General features: G+C 49.7%; 1 protein-coding gene across 2 annotated transcripts in view; it reads right to left on the bottom strand.

The window, feature by feature from the left end:
* Nucleotides 1–22,937, bottom strand: part of ltbp1 (latent transforming growth factor beta binding protein 1) — a 79,718-nt gene extending 56,781 nt beyond the window's left edge. For both annotated transcript variants that reach the window (XM_030107077.1, XM_030107078.1), the window contains exons 1-3: nt 22,399–22,937; nt 20,006–20,076; nt 5,211–5,520 (exon numbers count right to left, since the gene is read on the bottom strand). In XM_030107077.1, the coding sequence (XP_029962937.1) occupies nt 5,211–5,520; nt 20,006–20,076; nt 22,399–22,703 (686 nt within the window). In that variant the 5' untranslated portion in view covers nt 22,704–22,937. The remainder of the gene's footprint in view (nt 1–5,210; nt 5,521–20,005; nt 20,077–22,398) is intronic.
* Nucleotides 22,938–23,472: the final 535 nt, after the last annotated feature.

Genomic DNA, 23,472 nt, shown 5'->3' with positions numbered 1-23,472 from the left:
TGTAACGTCTTAAATAGCTCTTCTCTTCGCATTACGCAACAGTGCATGGCGTTGTGGTTGTGTACAGTAAGGTATATACAGTGTCCTCTTCACGGGACGGAGACACAAACATCCTCTGTGCGCTCATCAAAACCTCCGGGATTATCGGTCAGGGATGAGAATTAGTGTCCATGTGTTCACACAGCGGGAACTTGTATGTTTACACAAGTTCAAGTACATTATGTACACACACACACACACACACACACACACACACACTGATGGGCTTCCACTGTGATGTGGCGGAGGGCTTTTAACGCCCTCACAGTGGAGGAGAGCTACGACCTTGGTCCAGTTCACAGCCGCAGACCTCTGTGCCTGGCAGATGTGTGTGTGTGTGTGTGTGTGTGTGTGTGTGTGTGTGTGTTGGTGGTGAGCGGCTATCCCGGGGCTGCAGGAGGCGATCGCTGCCGGGCGTCCCGTGTCAGCGCTCTGGCATGCTGTCAGAGCTTTTATTGACATGATGAATCACTTCATTCTTCCGCCTTTAGCTAATGTTACAACTTCTGTTCCTAATCACGGCGACTGCTTCGCTGTTTTCATTACTTTTTACTGATTCCACATGAAGCAACGCAGATGAAAGTGGCTGCTTTAGATAAACCGTCGTCTGGCCTGAGCCGGCCGAGGAACTGCTGAAAACCGTTTGTCAGAAGTCGTGGCGGAAGAAGCTCAAGGGTGAAGCGGAATGTCCTGCAGGACAGCGAGATCCAGTTCGTAAAGTTCAGTCACCATGAAGACAGCGACCCAGAGCGAAGTGACGGGAACCGAGAGGCAGCACAAGAAAACGTCTCCGCGCAGTAAAAAAAAGGCCAGATCAGAGTTCATCCCTTATTATTTCATATCTTCTGGGTGTCTGGAGGTTTGTTTTTCTGGGAATCCCAGGAGACAGAAAAAAAATAAATCAATAGAATAAGGAAGCAGTGAAGATTCTCTGCTTCCTGTACAGTATGTACCCAGATATAGCAGCCTGTTAACAGCTACTTCAGTAAATCCCAAATATGGCAACAATAAAGGCGTTACAACCGGAGTCGTGAGGCAGACACGACGGTGATTTCAAGACAACAGTTGTAAACACGAGTGTTCGGTCCAGCTTTCACAAAATACCTGGCGAGCAGCGGCGCCCTGGCGACGGCGCCCTGGCGACGGCGCCGCCAGCGAATGAAAAGAGAGAGAAAGGTGTCCAGTGAATGAAGCACAGAGCTCTGTGGCGTGTGTGTGTGTGTGTGTGTGTGTGTGTGTGTGTGCCTTCAGGGCTCCAGTCCTGATCACAGACCTCCACACTTCGGCCGTCCAAGTGTCCTCCCCCTCGAGAGCCGACACACTCCGGCCGGCCGGCGTGAACCCGCTGAACCCCGGCTCGTCTGAGCAACGCCACGACCGAGGACGGGCCGACTGCGGACACCACCCGGAGTCTCAGAGGCCGGCTGAAGGACCCGGGGGGAGTTTTCATGTGAAACTGGAAGGTTTAAAGCCTGTACTGAAACCTGACCTGCGCTACAGCGGCAAGAAAAAAACCAAAGGTGTGAATGATTTAGGAGGAAAACGAAGGAAAGCTCCTCCTTCGTTCACTCATTCTGGTTCCAGGGAGTAGCGTCAACGTTGGTCCACAGCTCTACGCTGACGGTTCAACGCCGTCACCATCCCGTCGTCTCGGTTCTTCATCTGTATGCTCACCATGAAGCCCAGCGAGACTCCAAGAGTGGAACCTGAGACGGCGTGATGAGTCACTCTTTCCATTCATGAGACATGCACATAAAGTGGATTTAAGGTTCATTAGCTGAGAGTCAGAGCGAACGAGGAGCCCGTCTGAACTGGATCTCATCAACTGATTCGGCTCTTCACAAGAGAAAAAGGTGCCGAGCGACCTTCAACCAGGAAGACAGACGGCTGCAGAAACTCACTTCCATTTCTGACTCGCCAGGACTTTACAGTGAGGACAAACAGGGTCGGAGCTCTAGACAGAGTCTCATCGCGGTCCGGCTGATGTCCTCCAGTTAAACCATTTACACCACAGGACTTCAACACTTTGGTGTTTTTCAGAAAAGTCGCACAGACCACCATGTTGGATTTTTATTATAATGACTGCCAACTCTAAAATTACCAAGTCCAGGAGAACCAGACCAGGACTAGAACCAGGAGAATCTGGCCTGGGAGTCCTGAAACTCTGCAGGAAGTCATTGTTCTTATCGCCCTCCTGCTGAGCATGTGCAGAGGAACCATTTAAAACCATTTAAAACCTCCGGAAGTGTCTGGAAGTAGGCTGGTAATGTCCCCAATGTCGACTGGAAGAACAGCTTCGATTTGGCATTTTTCTATCGCTAACGTGTCTCTATGATTTTATCTGGGAGAGTTCAGCTGCTGCCACTTCCAGACTCACCAAAATAAAGCAGAAGATTTCAAAATACAAGTCAAACGTTCTTCTCAGTTTGCAGTAGGGTCCAGAAATGGTCTTTTACTGTGGTTTTCTCAACTTTTCAAAGTGTAACTTCAAGAATTTTAAATCGAGTAAAACTTGAACTACAGCAAAGTTTAGAAATGCTGAAGTCGCTAATCCAGAGGAGGAATGAAGCGTCTTGAACTGGCTCCTGGTGTTGTGTTCAGACTCATTCAGATCCTCGGCCTGTCCAGAAGCTGCATTCTCACTGATAAAGAGGCACAGAGGCCGGGTTTGGCCTGTTGCTCTGTTCTCCTGATCATCTTAACTGGTTGCAAGAAATAACAAGGTCTGACTGTTTTTAAGCAGTTCCTTCAAATCAAGTCTGATCACTGTGTAAAGCTGGGAGGATCTAGGAGGATGTAGAGTCTGAGAGGCCGTGTTAGGTCAGGCTCTTCTACAAGACTCCAGGAAAAGCTGGCTTCAGTTCAACATCGACCCGCAAATAACATTCATTACACCTGCAGCTCAGCCGCGGTCCAGAATTAGAGCCTTCCTCCTTTTAGCTGCCGCGCTTGACTCCTGCGACGGTTATTAAACAGCATTATGCTGGATTATGGGCTGGACCACAGAGACAGGAAAGTGGTCATCATCTCACGGCAGCGCCGGAGGAACACATGAAGCGAGGAGCGGCTTCAAGCCGCAGGAGGCCGCGGCGAATCCCTGTTCTGTTGGTACCTTTTCTGTTTCAGGTTCAGGCCACGGAGAAGACGAGAGCTTGGATTTCCCAAAGAAATGAGTTCAAATGATGAGAAAAGTGGGTTTCTTTTTTACTTTTAGGGATGACAATCCTCCAGTGTATTAATGGGGTCGTCAGCACCACCCTGTTTATGAAACACCTGTCATGTTACTGAGCGTTTAGGGCCGTCAATCAACAGGTTTAAACCGACTAAAATAAGACTTTATGGTTATAGAACAGTCTTTCCTTTATTTCTTGTTGGATTATGGGAAGAGTTCTTCTGACTCACTGCAGAAGAGATAATGTTTTCATAATTATAACCTCTAAAACTGTTTTTTGCCATAATTAAAACCAATTAGAGACAATTAGTGAAAGCTAAGAACAAAACAACAGTATTAGTGAGATTTCACAAGGTTTAACACTTTTTACTTTTTTTTTTTAATATATAAATTTTCCACTTCAATCCCGTCTCCTTTGATAACACTATCTTTTATCAACACAGGATGAATTTCAATGTTAACTTTTTTTTCTCTCCATAAAATAGGACAGTTTGAGTTCAGGCTATTTTAACTGAGGCTGTTTGAGTCCTGTTCAATTCACACCCCAAACACACTGCAATAAAACCTCCAGGGCTCCACGTGAAATCCAAAAAATAGAGTACATTAAATGCATGTAAATATTCAAATTGTGTGTATCCACATCATTCATACAGATCTTGTATTCGGCCATAGCTTTCGAGAATTGTACGTTTAGAAAACGTAACAAGGCTCACCACGACTCACGGAAGCATGATCTAACATGACGAGTTAATATTACAAAATGTAATGTTAACAATACCAAGTATCTGGGTTCAGCTGTCTGACAAGACAGGCTTTAACTTCCAAGAACTTCATATCAGGACTGTGAAATCTCCCGAGTTTCTCAGGCTTTATGTGTTTGTCGTTGAATTAAGACTCACATGGAAAGTGTGAATAAATTAATAACTGTCTTGTGTCTTTTTCAGATAATATAGAGTCAAAGTCATTTTCATAATGCACTCAGTGTAAATTCTTTGAAATAGCGTCTGTTCAGAACTAGCACATCAAAAGAGCAGAGCATTAAACAGAAAGTGACCCTGAGTCCACAGTTTCAGTTCATCCATGCTGTTAAAACTGCAAAAGAAGTCGCAGCGGCTAAATCTGTGCTGATTTCAGACAAATTTGCCTTCAGAGACATGACGGAGCTGGTCGCAGCGCCCCAGCCGGGCCAGTGAGGACTTCTTGATCGTTTTCTCATCCCTGCCGTGACATAACCCTTCACTTTCCAGAACCAGCTCCCCGCCAGAGATAAATCCTCTCTGTAAATTGAGAGCAGCTTTCGAGGACACAGATCTGGTAGCAATTACTTGTGCCTGCGCAGAGAATAACACACAAACCGAGCCCTCCTGAAGTTCTGCAGGAAGGCACTGAAAGCTCCACCCAGAGCGTCTCGTCATCTGTCCCTCCGCTGAGCTGACGGAGCTGGACTGTGGAGATGAGCCGATCGAGGCGGAGGTGACTGAGCAGACGGCGGCTCTCTCTCCAGACTAAACAAACCACTGGGCGGCCGCCGCAGGTGTTAATGGCGTTTCTGCTCCACATGTCGAAATTACCGGGAAAAACATCCAGCCCGCATTTCGCTGACGGATGGTGATAATGAGACCAATCGCAGCCCCTCGGCTCTCACAGCCGGACGCCCGGGGGCCGCAAACACAAGCAAATCCTCCCCGGGGCTCAGCAGCGGCGCCGCGGCGAAACACCGCCGTCACCGGCAGAGGTGGGGCTCCAGCGCACGGCTCTGCTCTCCCTGTGCACGAGAAGAGGATGGATGGATGAACGTAGAGACGGACAGATGGACGAGTGAATCCAGTTTCCAATGGGGGATTGAACTAGCAACCTGTCCATGGTGAACCCTTCGTCCTGGTAGGAACTGGCTCCAGTCCAAACGTGCAAACCTGAATGTGGGGCTGAATTTTGTCCGTGTGACACTGTGTGTGCAGCAGGCGGCAGGACGGCGGTGGAGCCCGCAGCCGATACTCACTGTTGCTGGATGTGCTGCTGGATGTAGTGCGGTCGCACGAACTGCGGCGCCGCCTTGACGGTGAGCTTCATCTGCGCCACGCCGCCGGCGGGGCCCGAGGCCGGGACGTACGCGTTGGGAGACGCCTGCTGGGGGATGGGCCGCGGCGGCGGCGGCGCCCCGTTGGCCGGCGCGCTCCCGGGCACGGCCGGGAAGGGGTGCGCGGGCGCCGTCTTCTGCTCGCACGCCTTCCCCTTGGAGCCAGGCTTGCAGACGCAGAGCTGAGGCCTGAGGCACATTCCTCCGTTCTGGCACTGAGGGATGCAGTTGGCTGCAGATGCAGAGCAGAGCGCAGCCAGAAGAAGAGAGAAGAAACACAAAACAGAAGAATGAGGCTAAATGGCGACGGCGAGAGGTCACTGCAACCAGAATCCAGGGAAATCAGAGAAACGTTCATATCATTCAGTCGCTATAAACAGATTCTGTTGACCAACAAACTGATGTCAAACTGGACTGTGAGCAGCAGTCCGAGGCCTGACATGGAAGTCTGCAAAATTTGGCTCAATCAGAATTATCTCTTGATAAAAAGCTGCTTATTTACATGGTTTTCCTGAGCGACCGCTGCTCTGCGTCGCTTCCTCTCAGTCCCTCCCAGTCACTGTCTGGAAATCATAATCACATTTCTCTGAATGTCACGTCCATATAGCAGTGCACGGATACCTTTTCTTTTTCACTTTTCTGCTGTGAAGCTCTAATTTAGAGAGGTAGAAACTGCTGGCTGTGCCTGCCGAGGGGTTAGGGCTACCCAGTGATGAAATAATGGACATTTTAGACGTAATAAAGTGAAATAATGCGTCATTTTAAGGGAATTCAGGATTTCCCAGTGGCACCCTGAAGGCCGGTCAAGCAGAACCGAAGGGCCACATCCGGCCCGCGGGCCTCATCATGTCCAGATCTGGATGTTCTTATCATTAGAAACGCATCAATCGATTAAAAAGTTGAAACCAGGCCGTGTTAAACTGAGACTCAGACAAAAGAATCACTGAATAAGTTGTCAGTCAGGCACGAGGTTTGATGGGACATCTTCAGAGATCGGTTTGTTTGACTCCAGCAAAGGACAGCATTCTGGATGATTCCTGGCTTTTAGTTCATTGATCCAGACCAGGTTCCAGCAGTGTGTGTGTGTGTGTGTGTGTGTGTGTGTGTGTGTGTGTGTGTGTGTGTGTGTGTGTCCATGCCATGCGCCGCAGCAGATTACACACAGAGTGGTTTGGCGAGGAATGCGTGACGCGCTGCGAGTCCGCAGTGAGGAAATGCAGTTTCACTTCACGCACACAAAGTTATTTTAGGTGACGCAGAAGAGCGCCGGCAATATCAGCGGCTTTGAGCCTCGTAAACCGTGACGGTAACCGTTCCAGTCGGAGGTGGAAATCAAACGCTCCGGCTTTGATGGTCTTTTAATGTGCGACTGTAAAGGAGGTAATGCGCCGTGAATCACGGCTAAGCTGACAGCGAAGCTCTGAATCAGCGCAGAGCAGCTGCACTTATCTGCTCTGGGACAGCTGTGGTAACGTGGTCGCATTCCTGCCTTTCAGGCCGAATCCCGGCTCACGATAAGTTAGGTGTTTTTGAGAGCGGGGAGCACGGTGAGGGGGGGGGGTGGCGTTGCCTCACAGCCAGACGGTCTGGGTTAGAATCAGGGCCGCTGCCTTCCTGCGCCGCTGAGGGTTTTCCCTCGTTACTCCAGCATCCTGCCACAGGCCAGCCGCAGGCCTGACTGGTCCATCGGTGGCTTCATCGAGTCTGAGGGCGGGACTGACTGCATCCCACTGCTGGATCCGTCCACGCCTTGGAATGAACTCAAACAAAGATAACTTTATGACAGAGAGACTGAGTCCTGGACGCACATCAGGAGTTAAATCTTTATGAGGCACAGGTGGAAGTACCAAAGACGAAAACTCAGGTGGTGTTAAAGAGTCTGTCTCACTGGCCTGGAGACCTGGTAGAGACCAGGTGGAGACTCGAGTCTCTGCGATGTCTCAGACTGGCCAGCTCTCCACACTGTCGCGGGAAAACCCTGCAGTGGAGACAAGGAGACTGGGGAGGCGTTGCGGCGATGCATCCACAACGACTTGCTGCCTCGATGAGAGCTCAGGCCATTTTTACCAATCTTTGTCCTTTGGCAACAAGACACTAAAAGCCAGGGGAACGATACGGAATATGAAAACACCAAAGAGGCTGGGACAGACACCATCAACATGGAGGCCACCATGAAACATGAACGGAAAACATATATCTGACCTCAACAATCATGACACTAGGGCTGGGCGGTAATAAGGTAATAAGGTAAACCGGCGGTGTCTTTCAAAAGCAACGGTATCAGTTTCAATACCGTCATTAAAAACAATGCAATGCACTTATACAGAAGATCAGGATTAAATATAAAATATAATGTATTCAATGCCTAAAAATGATTCTTTGTCCAGCAGCACTTATATGTGGTTGAATTTTCAGTTTTACTTCCACAGTGGTTTAACTTTTGGAGACTTTTGATTAAGTTTATGAACATGGCGTCATCACGTGAGAGAGCAAGAGCGAGAGAGAGAGACAGAGAGAGAGACAGAGGGAGAGAGAGAGCGGGAGAAAGATGGCGAGTCACGCACCGAGTGACCTGGTCCCCAAGAAGACCAGGACTGCAGCGGACTGGCAGTATTTCGGGTTCCGAGCTAACGAGAAGAGGGAGCCGGTATACTGATGAGGCAGTTTGTAAATTGTGCAATACGAAGGTGATTGAATTTAACTAATGCGTGCGGCGCATTCTGCAAAAAAGCTGTTCTGGATGGTCAGATTAGTTTAACTGTTTGACTGTTGTATTTACACCTTTTTAGAAGCTGCTCTTTTTGTTATTCAAAGTTGTTCAGGTTGTGATTTTAATGTAATTGATATGTGCGCGGTGCATTCTGCGCAAAAACTGCTCTGGATGGCTTTGTTAATTTTATTGTTTGTTGCATTTGCACTTTTTAAGCTGTTGCTAATAAAAGTTATTAATATTGTGCACATTATGCGATAGTAAAGTTTAGTTGAGCTGTGGCAGTCTGTCTGTCCATGTTCACTTCATACAAGCCTGTTGCGACCCTGCTTTTGTTTGATATCTTCATGATCATCTCGTGGTTATTTATGTCGTTTTGTTGTTTATGGTTCTGGTTTCATGTAGGGTTGGGCGGTGTCCAAATTTTGATACCGTCATACTGTCTCCACATTTTACCAAGCTAAAGTGCTTGACATGCTTGAATTCTTGCCTTCAGTCACACAGAGCCACTATTCTGGCTCATCTGGAGTAGTATTCCCGAGATCCAAATACCCTTTCAACTCACACAGCCATTGAAGTTAATTTAGTTTGAAAGGTGGATCCAGTCCAAGAACTGCCCAGATGTGTGTGTTATCATCTCTCAGCTTCAACCAAACATATCTGAGCATGTATGGACACGAGTGCACTGGGTGCAGCATGTAAACTTCCGCCATATTGTCTCCAGGAGAGACTTTGTAGTTGATAAATGGACGGCCCTGTCAGCTGGCAGGCAGAACAGAGCTTTGTGTAATTACAGCTTCCCTGCTGGTCCTCTCCACACACACACACACACACACACACACACACACACACACTCAAACACACACACAAACTGCAGGCACACGGAGATGCACATGAGCTGAAAATGCTGTGAGTGAGTTCAGTACAGATGGTTTTCATAGCTCCGTCCTTACAGGGGAGCTGGAGCTGATGGCAGCAGACAGAGGGTGGAGGCCAGCGAGTGGTTTCTACACCTCAGGTTCTAAAACTCAACCTGTCTGAACACGGAAGACAGGTTTAACCAGGGGTTTTAATGTGAGGGCCACTGGACTCACCACTGCACCACAGTACCACCAGTAAACACATCAGTCCATGAAGACAAGCACACAGCCGTCCAGCACTTTCTTCTCATTGTACAAATCTGCTTTCAAGATCTGCATCAAGAAATTGGTGGAAATTATGGAGGTAATGATGAACGGGCTCACCATTCGATGCTACTCAAGGTACTATGTATGCAATACAAGGTTTTTCACAATTTCTTTCCAGAAAAAAATGCCTAATCCAAATTTAAATACACTGAATTTTGAAAGAAGATGAAGAAAATCTCTTCACTAAACAATCAAAGACTAAGTGCATTATTTTCCCGATTTTTGTCTTGTCTGTTATTTTTTAACCTTTTCATTTTCCACTCATGAGAATTCAACATTCTGCCACCTTACAAAGCCAACAAGCATCTCTGGAGTGTGGGAGGAAGATGGACGACACAACAGAAGGTCCAGGCTCAAACCACCATCGATCTCCATACGGCCGGCTGTCAGCCTGCAGCAGCCGGAGCTTCAGATCACACTCTCTCCATCCTGTGATGTTGGGAGTGTGAGTGGTTACTGTCATCAACGTCAGGAGGGTTAGACCCACACACTTCCAGGTTTTCTTATTTCACTAGGACGTGAAGCCGAAAGCGGTGGAGCAGGACTTCAAGGATCAAGGCTGCAACTGGTTCTCACACGGATGGACGGACCAACTACAATACACCAGCTCTCTGTGTGTGTGTGTGTGTGTGTGGGTGGGCGTGGGCGTGCGTCACCTCCTCAATAAGCTTATTAAGCTAATTAGTGGCTTCAAGATTTGTGAGGATGATTAATGGAGGGGGAAACGTAATAGCGGCGGCTGGCAGGAGGAAAGTCACCCCCTCTGAGGCCGTCCACATTTCTAAACTGTAATTAAAAAGAGAGATCTGGTCCCGTCTGTACTTCTCTGGCCGTGGTGTGATGGATGAGGCGCAGCTTGACTGCTGATATATCTCTGACACCGCCCTCTGTAACTCAGCGAAGGCCTCTGACCACAGGCCTGCTGCGCTATTTACATTGTTGTTCCTCTTTGACAGCAGAACGTTCCACTGAGTGAAGCCATTCGCAGAAGGAATGATAAACAGTCGTGTTTGAAACACCTTGGGAATCCCGCTACAGCACACTGAAAACCCCCAGGTCCAGAAGAAGGATGAAGAGATCAGCCCTGACTCTGCGACTGCACCGTGTGTTGGTGTAGACTGCAGCCTGGCAGGTGTAAACCAGGACTGGAGCGATCCCAACGGAGGAACTCTGTTAGGAACTAACTCGGTAAACTGGTTATGAATGTCTCCGGTCTGGTAACCTGTCCAAAGCATGAGTCTTTCTCCCTTCAGCAGAGAGAAACTCAAACCTTCTGCTACTGTCAGAGCCAGTATAACTTCGTCCAGACTGACTCAATCCATGACAGACGCCTTTGGATGTGTCGAGGAAGGAATGAAAACCACAGTCGAAGGCAGATTCCTTTCAAGGAAATGAACTGATCACTGTCAATTTAGGAACTTTAGTGTCTAAATCTCTACATACAGCTGGAGCTCTTCACTGTCAGACTGTTTTTGTCACTACTCAATGGAGCTTTGGCTAAGACGTCCACAGAGGGAACCGCACGGACCCTGGTGGACATGAGCTGTTGACGGTGTTTACCTCACACAGACCAATGCGGACCGCAGGGACATGGGAAGCATGGACGGGCCTTAAGCTAGTTGGCTGACAACAGGTAAACTAGTTGGCCGGTCATCTAGTTTAGCTCTGCTAAGCCACCTAGCTTCTTTGAACACAAGATGACTCAGAAAGCCCAGAGAACCCAGACGTTTCCCCAGCTCCTATGGCTCTCTACAGAGAGAATGTCCAAGTGGGCGTTTCTTAATTGCCGAAAGCTATTGGCTGGTTTATATTCTCTGGACTCAGAGGATTTAATCCTGCACATGAGTGTGGGTTACAAACATGACTGCAGCTCTTAACGTCTGGTGAGCACTCAGTATCACCGTACGTCTAAACCAACAGGAAAACGCTGCACCCACTGACTTGGCTCATGGTTTTGGATTTTCAATAACAAGCCTCATTTTCGGATCTGTGACTGAAGTAGCCTCGCTGCCTGGCAGCCGCTAAGTGGCTCAGAGGGCAGCGCTCTCGTAGCGTGGCGGGCCGGGCACGTGGGGTTTCTCCAGGTGCTTCCATTTCCTCCCACCGTCCAGGAACATGGATGTGAGGGTGACTGATAACCCTAAACCGTCATCTGAGTGAATGCGAGTGTGTGTGACTGCTGATTTGTCCGGGTAGAGAAAGCCTGGATGGCGAGACGTTGGTTGGTCCGATCACAGTTCTTTAGATTCATGTCGTGCAGCGTGGCTCGCTGTGAACTTACCAGACCGGTAAAAACCACCCAGTTCCAGGGTAACCAAGCAGAAGTCACTGATATTTCCAGCACAGCATACATTTCAGCATGTCCAACATGCAGCATCAGAGGCGTTACACCCATCCTCCATGACGGGATTACCTCAGAGCGCCACTGACATCACTGCTGTTCTTCCCCCCCGGAGCCGAGCCATGTTAGCGTTGTGAAACGAGCCCGCGGTGCTTTTTCACCGCCTCAAGCCTCTGCTGCTTTCTTTTCTGACTAGCGTAAATAGTTTTTTAAACCCCAACCACCCCACCCGATCTGGCCCGGAGCTGAAGCTGCCATCTGTTCCACGAATCCCTCTCTCTCTCTCTCTCTCTACCTCTCTCTCTCTCTACTTCACAGTGGTCAGCTACATAAGCGCTCCGTTCAGCGGCGAGGCTGATGGAGTAAGTGTTGGTAATTTGCCTGTTAGCCGGGGACAGGAAACAGATCGGTCATGCTGATGCCCTTGCCCCGTTTGATGGAGCCTTGCTGGGCCCGGACCCGGGGAAACCCCCCCTCCCACATCCCGTTCCCAGCCCTGCTGCGGGGGTCTGCCACTGTTGAAAATACAGTGTGTGTTTGTGTCAATCCAAGGCGGCAGAATCCGCGAGGCATAATGATTTCCTTTGTGTCGCTGCCTCGATGCAGGTCTTTAAAAATGTAACGGAGGAAGGAAAAGTGCTCCGACTTCGTGAGTAACAGCGACGGCCTGTTTAACCTTGCATGTGTCTGGGACAGATGTTCACTGAATTCAGAAGCAGGTAGCAGTGGAAAGATATGGCATGGATATACGAGCTATTGAATTCCACATTATCTGAGTCACCACAAGGCCTCAGAGTTCAGATCAACTCCGATAAGACAGTCTGCTGGAAATCTGTGGGCCTCACCAGTCCTCCGGGTGAGAGATCTGCTTATCTCTCCCTCTGGCCGGCGATGACACCGCAGAAAACCTCTCTGAATAAACATGCTGGTTAGTCACGGCGCTGACTTTACTGAGACGGGCTGAGGCGTACTTGGAGAAAACAGCAATGGAAGTCTCTCAAAGGCGATTTTGCTGATTGGTGACCATCGATCGCTGTCTGGCTGTGGGCACATAACTGTGTGTAAAGAGTACCGGACATCGACAGCAGAGGATGCACCAACAAACTTGACAAGGAATTACAGCCGGACTGTCAAACTCTTCTCAGTACCGAAGACACAATTTCACATGTATTGGAGGAGAAAACTCAAAGGACAAACCCATCCTGGAAATGTTCACAACACTGCATTTTTTAGCAGACGCCTAAAGCGTGTGACCTGCTGGTAACAGCAGCTTCACCTCTCCATCACAGCAGCAGAGCAGAGGCTCATACGTCCAACAGTCACACCATCCACAACGCCAGTGTGTAAATACTGACATAACGACTGAAAAGTTAGGACTCGGAGGAGTATGGAGGGTGTACACCACAGGTCGGCACAAAACGAAAGCTTCAGATCAGTAGAGGGTCTGGTTCTCTGGCTCTGGCTTCAAACAAAACAAAACAAAACAAAACAAAAATGGACTGAGAGCCAAAACTTCAGAGCAGAACCTCCATCAGTTTTATCATAGTTTAAGAGTTCATATAGGTCACTACACACAACCTCAGTCCATCCATCCATCATCATCCATCCATCCAGCCATCATTCATCCATCCATCCATCATCATCCATCCATCCATCTATCCACCTATCCATCCCTGATCTATCATCCAGCCATCATCCATTCATTATCCCTCGGTCTTCCATCCATCTGTTCATCCGTCATTCATCCATCCATCCATCCTCCATCCATCTATGCATCGATTATCCAACCATCCATCCATCAGCCATCATCCATCCATCATTTATCATTAATTCATCCATCATCAATCCATCCATCATCATCCATCATCCATCCATCATCATCCATCCATCCATCCATCCATCCATCCATCCATTCATCTATCCATCATCATCCATCCATCCATTCATCCATCCATCCATTCGGTTATCTATCCATCCATCCATCCATCCATCCATCCATCCATCCATCCATCCATCCATCCATCCATTCGGTTATCTATCCATCCATCCATTCATCCATCCATCCATTTGGTTATCTATCCATCCATCCATCCATTCATTCATCCATCCATCCATCCATCCATCCATTCACCTATCCATCCATCCATCCATGCATCCATCTTTGTGTAACAGCAGCTCTATCGTGCCCTCTCTCCCATTCCAGTCAACACAGAGACAGAGTCCGGGCCACTGAATTATAAAACGTTACATTCTGTTCATGTTTCTCTTCCCGAGTTATCTGAATGTTCAAGATAAATAATTTGTGAGGTTTCTTTTTTTCTTTTTTCGATGAGGTGGGGTACCTTATAGCATCCAGGTGTGTGTGTTAAACATCCATCTCAGCTGTGCATTCTTTGCATTTCTGTGTAGAAGCAGCCTGTCCTGCTCTGAAAAACCACTCTGCGCTTCCTCCACAAAGAGGGAAAATTTACTGCTCGACAGAGGAAGCGGGTGCACCAATCTTATCCTGGAAAATTAGCCTCTCCTGATGACAAAGAGCTTCGCCAAGCTGGAGAAAACCACCTGCCGTCGGCTGTTAGCTCTCACCGCAGGGAGACTTTCCACTGTCGGAGAACGAATTCAGAGAGCTCGTATCTGCTGCGGTGGTTAAGTGGGGTGAGCGAGCACAGCGTCACGACACAACACGGAGCGCCCGTCACAGTTTAATGGGCTTGACCCCCCACTGGCCTGTGGACGGAAGCGTCAGGCGCGAAGCCCGGCGTTGACCGAGCCTCTCCGTAGACCCGCCTGACACCGACCGCCACACGGCCCAGGGTGGAGCTGATGGAGGGAATGCTGAGCTGATGGAGGGAATGCTGAGCTGATGGAGGGAATGCTGAGCTGTGATGGCCAACCAGCACCAAACCGCTGCAGGCCGTGTTGAAAACTGACGGAGAAGTCGCTTTATTACATCAAACCCAGACGTCGCAGGTGAAGAAGCACAAAGAGGACTAAAAACAACACCATCAAACTGCCGCCACTGAGAAAAGCTGCTGCTGGAAACTGCAGGCGTGTGACCAAAAGAAGGCAGACATCAATGCAGCAGGTGAAAATCAAAGAGGAGAGACGGAGTTCAAATCCCAAAGCTCAACGGCACTGACGTCAACTCAGAAGTCTGGGAATTCTCAGCGAGCCGTCTGTTGAGTATGAAGCAGCCCTGGAAGCACGTCGATGCAGTCGGGACTCTCCAGCTCGGGCTCTGACGGAGTCGGTACTTGTCTTCTGCGGCTTTCAGCCGTGCCTGTGTGTGCTGATTACAGCTTCCCTCCTTAATCGTATCCACTTGAGTCTTATTAGCTCTGAGCTCCCTGCTGAACCTGGGAGTTGAACCGTGTTCCTCTCAGCTCCTCTTGTTTTCGGTGAAGAGAGCTGCTTGAGTGTTTTCGATTCCAGCTTGTTTCTTGGCCTGTGTTTGATCCATGTTCTGGTTTCTGCTGCTCGCCTGTTCACCACATTGTCTTGGAATAAACCCGGGATTCTGTACTCTTTAAAGGAGTCCTGTTGATCGTACGGCTCGACGGCTGAAAGAAGGGTGGAACATGGCTGCGATGAGAACATCACAAGGTCTAAAAACTACACTGGAGACGATGCCAGCATTACCCCGAGGAGAATCAGCGTGGCGTAAATACTGTGAGGAAGGAAAATACATCATTGCATCGTCAGTGTGCGCCGTGCTTCTGTTCAAGAGAATAAACCGGTCTGGGATGGTGCAGCTCTACTTTCGGGCCTCCCCTCAGCAGGTCAGTGATCGGTGACAGATCGGATCATGAACAGCGACCAGGTGAAGCGTTTGTCGTTCGATGAGCCCGCGTTGAGGTGGAACCGAGCCCGAGGCCGGGGAAACACGAGCTGCGGTGAAGACAGGACTGGACTTTTATGAGCTTCATTTTAGGAGACGCTGATCTTTGATCAGTCCCTGGATGGGCTCCTGATATTTTTAGGTATCAACAAAAATATGCCCGACCGCCACTCCGTGAGAAACCTGAGCCTGCCGGTTATGGCGCTGGTTCTCGACCTTGAGTCTAAAGCGTCGGCCTGTAAATACGTGAAAATGTCAACTTTTGTTTTTTTTCTGTTTCTTTAAACAACAGCAGCTTTTCAGAACATTCTCCCGTTTCTGTCCCCGAGTTAGGAGGGAAAACACAACCTTACGCAATGGCAGCAGGAACAACAGATGATTCCAGAGAGTTCGTGTTTTTAACAGAGCAGATCCAACAGAGTGTATTCTTACTACCAAATACTACAGCGGACTCCAGTGGACACAGCGCCAACTAGTGGCCCGAAAGTTTAATTACACAAGCAGGTGTGCTGTCTGCATGCGGAACTTTGTGGAATGTTTTTCATATTGTTTTGTTCTTATCCGTTATTTTCTGCCCATTTCAGACGTCAGAAAGTCAAAGAGCTGCAACGATGCGGGACGTTCATCACAGAGGAGAAGTCCTCAGAAAACAGACTGCTCCCTCTGCTGTGTGCTTCATGAGGCTTTTTTAAAAATTTATCACACTTATCGGTTTTGAGCGGTCTCTCGATGCGTCGATACATCCCTACAGGAAACACTGCGCTTTTTGTAGTTTTTTACATACATTAAAACACAAACATTGGAAATTGTCAGAGAAGCTTGTGTGGAGTGACGTCGAGGCAGAACTGCCCTTTGTGTTTCCGTAACACAAACACAACCCTGTAATCTTCCCTTCTCCTGTTGTTGGTTGGCATGGTAACGCAGTAACCGTGAAGACAAGACGCTTTTCAGAATGATCCACTCTGGAAACCGCTTTGAAAAAAGAAGAAGAAGAAAAAAATAGCAGTTTCACGCTGGGAAGACGACGGCTGGATGAAATGCCGATCCGATAAGAATCTTAAGCGGATGTATCTGAGCCCGTTTACGGGGCGTAAGAAATCAAGAAAAGAGCCGTTAAACTGCCAGCTGCTTCGATTGGAAAGGTTTGTCTGTGGGTGAGAGTTAGCGGGACCACCAGCTTCTCCGGGACGTTTTGACGGCCGATGTCCAGGGCTCCAGAGAAAACCCCGCTGCGGACCACTGCTGCAGAGGAACACTGCCGGGTTTCACCATGTAAATCCATCCCCGCCGCAGCAGACGGCGGCGCTCGGCCTCACGCGGTGGCGGCTAATGTCCAGGAGAGAAGACGGAGCGGGTTCAGGATCTGTCCTCTCAGAGGGAACCACGACTGCTCAATCTGGGACGACTTAACAAAGCTCTATTCTGCCCGGCAACGCAGCGTCTGGAGGAGAGACTGGAATGTCTCCTGAATCAGAGCCGTCCTGTATCGCCCGGTCACATGCTGTCAGCTGTGGCTGCCCGGGAGGAGAGGCAAACAGAGGCGCTGCCCGCCGTCCCACACACATCTGTGGCCCTTTCTCCTCTCGGCTTTATTGGGGTCAGGCACGAACACAGGCAGCATTCCTGACTGGCAGCCGTTAATAACGCCGGGTCACAAGTTTGACTTTCGCTGCGAGACGTAGGTGAACGTAGGTAGACCACAAACAGACGGCCAAGTCCTGGACCCGGGTTCTGTCCGTCAGGGGGAAAGTGGATGAAGCTTCTGCTACAACGAAACCTCCTCACTTCCAGGTTCATCCTCCAGCATCAAAGGAGAGTGAGTCACTTTGTAGCTTTTCAGCGCGACACAAAGAACGCTGGGAACAAAGTCAGGAGTTGAACCGGTTACTTAGTGTCAACCAGAGTGTCAGAGCAGGCTTCACAACAACACAACTCCAGCCACTCCATCCGAACACACACACAGCAACACTTCCACTTCGCTCTCTTCCTGGGCTCAAACGGTTTGCTCCTGGTCGCTCCTTCAATAGGAAAGTTTTGACCTCTACACTTTTCTTTTAAGACCAGGACCTTCAGTCCTTTGTTTTTCCTATTTTCTGCAGTATTTCATAGATCATGTAAGCCTGGTCTGACTCAACTGTCACTTCACTGTAAATATAATGACGCCTCGTGGCGCCAAGAGTCAGATCAGTTTTGGTCCATTGGTTTGTGTTCAGACATTTCTGAGGAATGCATCAATATTATGTGAAATAAAAGTGAATTTCTATCATTTATTTGCTTTATTCAAATAATTAATAAACCGAAAGTGGTAAAAATGAGGATTTTTTTTCCCCTAAAAATCAGTGATTTCATCATCACCAAAGACACAAAAGCAAAGTTTGATCATCATAATGACCATATCCTCAATCTATCCACATCTAGAAGGGAGGAAAATTAAAAAGGAACAAAATGTGTGTTATATATATATATATATATATATATATATATATATATATATATATATATATATATATATATATATATATATATATATACACACACACACACACATATACATATAGTGTGATAACTCCTTATAGTACTGCAGCTCTACAGCCTGGATTCAGTTTCAGTCTTAATGAAGACAGTGATCAGTCACTCATGGACGTCCACAGTCTGTCCTGTCTTCTAACTAAAAGTCCACAGCATCAACAGCTACACCTGTTCTTCTTCACAAGTCAAACCAAAAGAGTTCATCCCCAGTGAAGGAATCCTCCTGTCTTCCCTCAAGGCATTCCTCCTCCTCTTGGACTGATTTATAGTTTGTTTTTTTCCGAGAGGTGCGGCTGGAAACTCTAAGTTTATCACCTGCAGCAGTGAAAGGCGGCGCGAAGCCGCCGCATACTTCACTGAACAAACCGTCCGATCCCGGTCAGGGGTGACGTCTGTCTCCTCCAGCTGCGAGATAAGAGTCGCTTTGAAAGACCGTCTCCTGTCCCACAGAATTAAAAAAGGATCTGTTTTGGCACACATCCATTCGTGAGGGCTGCTGGGAGGAGCAGTAAGCGCCGGGGCTCTCTAAAGCCGTTTCTGTGTAACAGCTTTGTACCTGACGGTTAATGAGGGTCAGAGGACGGTTAGAAAGGTTCTGACAGCGTAGCGTGAAGAGCGGGGCGAGCTGCTGGAAGATCTATTAAACACACGGCGACACAGAACACGAGCATCTTAACCTGCAGGAAATCAAACCGAACACTGGAGAGAAGCTGTTTGCTCCTTAAAGAACAAGTTGGCACAATCCTGCGGTGGGAAGGAGAGCTGGCAGACGGTCCTGGTCCCGGGCCAAGAGGTATAATCCGTTTCAAACCTGCGTCTCCCTCACTCTGAGACACGTCCAACGGTATAATAACAGTCTCCTCGAGGCCGAGCGGGAGAAAAAAACTGAAGCACGCAGACAGTGGGCCTCATTCATGGAACGCATGCTTTCACGGTTTAACTCGAACTCATGCCCACAAACTAATAGCGATCACAGGATCGATCAGCCGATCCACAGACATGAGGAGAAACCCCATGGAAACCCCTGAGTTCCATCAGGACAGGAGTCCAGGAAGCTGCAGAGCCAGAAACGAAGCAGCTCTCCTCTGCAGGTGAACCAGCAGGACACAACTGAAGCTCTGCGGAGCTGACTCCAGGGAGGGCGGCAGGACGGTGAGAACAGGACGACCCTCAGAGCCGAGACAGCAGGAGCCGTCGTCTGCCGCTGGCTTGGTTTGGGAGGAAGACCTTGAACAGCGTCACGAAGTAGCAGCACCACCAACGTACACCATCGCTTCAAAATCCAGGAAATAGAAACGAAGACTGGTTGAAACGCCGACGGTCGAAATCAACCAGCCGAAACGTTTCTGAGAGTCTGGCCTAAAACAAGAACTTCATGATGTGAACTGATACTCGAATGATTGTGCTGTTCAGTAAATGTTCTGGCAGCTTTCACTCTGTTGTGATTTCCTTCTTCGTGCTTCAAAGACAAAGAAAAAGAAACCGATTGACCACACTGTTGGCAGTAAAGTGTCCATTTAAGGTTAAATACTGAGATATATAGCATGTATCGAGAGATGACCTGAAAATATATTTATATTGATAAAAGACTACATCTCCCAGCCTCTGCTGTCACCAGTTACTACAGAGCCTCAAACACACACTTCCATTTTCTATGTCCATAAATAAGGAGACAAGTGGGAGAGGTTTATGTTCCCGCTCAAAGCAGATGAGACAGGAGAGGATTAGATCTGGACCAAACACTACAGAGGCTGCTGGTTCTGTTCAGTCTCTGAGCGGAGAAAATGTCTGGAGGAGACCAAACTAAAAACACCCGGCGTGAAGCACAGAGCATGGTGGTGTTACCACCGTCAGAACAGGTCCTGAGGAGGCAAGATGTAATCTGCAGCTTAGAGTCAGCTCCCGGAGAATAATCTGATCCAAGATGGACGCTAACTCCAAACACCTGGACTAAAGCCAGCGAGGGGAACGTTTAGAGCGGAGGAGTCAGTCCAACGCAAGGTCTGAGCAGGATGGGAGTGTGTGTGTGTGTGTGTGTGTGTGTGTGTGTGTGTGTGTGTGTGTGTGTGTGTGTGTGTGTGTGTGTGTGTGTGTCGAGGTGGAAAGACTTACGCTTGGTGCACCGCTGCGATCCTTGAGCTTTACTCCATCCATGGCAGCACTGGCCTCCGCACACGTTCACCCTGCCAGACAGGAAGAAGCCGCCGGGCGGGTCGGTCAGTGAGAGCCAGGTTACCAACCCCCCCGGCGCTCTGCTGGAGGAACCCCGCACCCATCGCCTCCCCAAACACGCCACAGGTCACCTCAAACAACACCTTTCGCACTGCTATGGCTTTATTTCTGAAGCCACGTTCAGACACGGTCCTCGTCAGAGAGCAGCCGGCGGCGGTGACTCTCATGTTTCACGCCGGGCTCCGTTTGAAGTTTTCAACACCTGCGGCGTTCTCCACCGCCTTATCTGACCCGCCATCGCCTCCCGCCACCGGCTCGCAGCGGATGTTTTCCAGACCTGAACGCAGAGCCGAGGCGTTCTGCTGGGAAGACGGTGACTTTCCAAACGCCTTGTCTGGATCTTCAAAAGATCGGCGGCAGGGAGAAACCCCAACGGACGACTCCGAGCTCGGCGGTTTTTCTCTGGAACGACGTTCAACCTGTGAGCCGAACCGCTTCACGCTCTGACCACCGTTTCAGTCAACGCCAGACGCAATCCTGAAACCAGTCCAGAGACGGCAGGGAGAGGCTCGCAGCCTGGACCGGTGGCGGACAGCAGGTGGAGGCTCCTCCATGGGAACCATCCTTTCTTCAAAAACAGCGGTAATAACAGAGCTGCTGCAGGATCAGGCTTTGCACTCAGCTTCATTTCTGTCTCTACAGTTTGGAGAGGCAGGTTTCGGGTCACTGAAATTTCCATTGCTTTTACTCTATTAACATGTTGTGCTTTTCACCAGAGATGCTGGCAGAGCACAAACACAGGCGTGAGCAGAGAAGAGAGGACCGGCTCCTGAGGGCCTCCGAGCCGAGGAGCCGTCGCTGAACACCGAAGACCGCAAGACGGCGAGTGGAATGAACGAGCTGATCAGGACCGGATCAGTACTGCCGCAGTCCGTTCTTGTTGTCAGTAACATGTATAAATGTATGTGAAGGTCTGTGGTTTGATTTCTGTCACAGACCTATTCTTCCAGAAAGCCTTATTTTCTTCATTTCATCACATTTTGTTGTTTCTCGTCTTTTTTTCAGTTTCTTATTTCAGTCCTTTGAAAACAGGAAAACGTCGATCAGTAATGGATTAAAACGTTTCCAATTGTTTATTTTTTGCAAATTTAATCCTGATGGATGTAACAAGTAATACACAGTTCCTCTGAATTTACAGACTGAAGAGAGCCTGAAGCAGAAGTGACCGCTGTTCAGTCTGCACGACTTGTGAGATAAGACAAGAAAAGAAAAAAAAAGATAAGATAAGAGGAGATAGCAGGAAGTTTAAAAAGAATACGAACAGTAAATAGAAGGTAAGAAACAATAAAGTAATTTCTTGATAATGTGACGATAATGAATTTACATGGTTTAAAAAAGTTTTTTCCAGACATCAAGTGTAGCTGTAGTAAAACCAGGATCTGCATATTCAACCATCTGACTCTCTTCTTCCGGTTAAATGGGCGCCGCTGTCGGAGTCGACAGTCAGAAACGTCACAGCTCTTCAGAAAATATACTTTAAAAGATATTTTAAATGGAATTCACACTCGAGCAGTCTTGACATGTTTCATGACCTGCTACTGATTCCCCATCAGAAGCTTCAGCGCACTGCTAAAGGGCTCATAGGCAGCCTGCCACACGCCGCCGTCATGACGTTAAACATGAGGAACGCTGCACCTCCAAGAGTCCTCCCTCCTCTGTCCATACAGTTTCTGATGCTTGCGACCTTTCACCCTTGGTAGACAGGCAGACTGGATTCAGATTAATGGATGAACAGCTGTTCATAAAGTTCCTTCATGGGAAGGTTGAGCTTCATAAGGTCAAAGGTCACAGGTGTGGAGAGGAACATTCTGAGAGCCGCTTCCATCCTCGCTCTTCAGTGCAGGACGTCAGAGCCGCTCGCCGGAGTGAGAGCTCCGAGGCGCCTGACTGAGCACACAGTACGGCCTGGCCGGGGTCAGAGGTCAGACGCAGCTTGACCCGCAGTCAGAGAGCAAACAAGGAGAGAGAGCTGCCGGCCTGGACCTGAACCGCCCGGCTCCAAGAGCCCGGGAATGGAACTACCAACCACTGCTGTCCAACTGAATCCAGACATAGAGAGCGGCAGGAGCATGCGCCCAGGGAGAACATGCAAACAGGTCCTGCAGCTGGAGCCTGTACTGGTCCTCCTGGAGGAACCGTCCAGACAGAGAACACTGTTCTGTCAGCTGCTGGAGCTGCTCACTGCCCGGAAATGTGGTTAAAGCGAAACTAAAAGTGATGATCCCGGTCCCCCCCGGTGCCCCCCGGTCCCGACCCGCTCTGGAGCCTCTTACCCGTTCAGCTTCACGATCTGCTCCTGGGCCGCCTGGCTGCCCATCCTGCGGGTCCGGACCGGACCGCCCACCGAGGCCGCCAGCTCCAGGTTGAAGGTGTGCGGCTGTCCGGCCGGGCCGTGGAGCGAGGAGATGGAGCTGACCCGGGCCGTCCCGGGCCCGGCCCCGGCCCCGGCCCCGGGCCCCGGCCCCGGCTGCAGCACGTACAGCCTCCTGAAGCCGGCCCGGCCCTGCTGCCGCTCCGCTCGGACCGCAGACAGCAGCAGAGCGGCGGAAAGAAAGAGGCTCCGCGTGAAGCCAGCCATGTCCGGAGCGCACGAGACTTCTCTGCGGGACGACGCGCCAAACTTTTCTCACGCGCTGGGAGGAGAGCCGCTGCTCATACTCCTCCAGCGACCTCCCACTGCTGCTGGCGCACCCGCCGGGCCTGCGCGAGCCCCCGGCCGGGAGCGCTGGGGGCGGGGGACGGGCCGCTGAGTGTCCGCTGAGCGCTGCTCCTCTGCGGGCTGCTGCGGCTCCGGACCGCCCGACGACTCCGGAAAGTTTCTCCTCCTGGAGCTGGAGGGAACCGAGTCCGAGAGCCCAGCCGGCAGGGCTCCCCCTCCGCGTGACGTCACGGGGGGAGGGGGGGCTCTCAGGCCGGGGGCCCGGCGGGGGGGCGGGACCGGGACCGGGACTGGGACCGGGACTGGGACCCGGACACGGACAAGGGACCAGGGGAACTCCGGGACGGGGGCACTGGGACCAGGACCGGGGGGCAGGAAACCGGGACCGGGAGAGCCAGCCCCCCAACACACACACACCTGGCCACTCGGGCTCCAGGAGGTCCCCGGACCACACACACACACACACACACACACACACACACACACACATCTGCAGCGGGTCATGTTGTGTTCCAGCTGAACTCGGAACTCGGGTTTTCCGACCTGCAGAAACACAATGAAGTGTTTCATAGATTAGAACAGAATAGAACAGAATATCAAATAAAACCAGGGGTGTTTCACTAAATTCAAAAGCAAATAATATTTTCTTCTTTTCACTTTAAAAGAGCTTTAAAAAAAGGAACAACTA

This window comes from Salarias fasciatus, chromosome 13 (assembly GCF_902148845.1).
Source record: "Salarias fasciatus chromosome 13, fSalaFa1.1, whole genome shotgun sequence".
Classification (NCBI taxonomy): domain Eukaryota; kingdom Metazoa; phylum Chordata; class Actinopteri; order Blenniiformes; family Blenniidae; genus Salarias; species Salarias fasciatus.
This window is presented reverse-complemented; position numbering and strand designations above follow the sequence as displayed.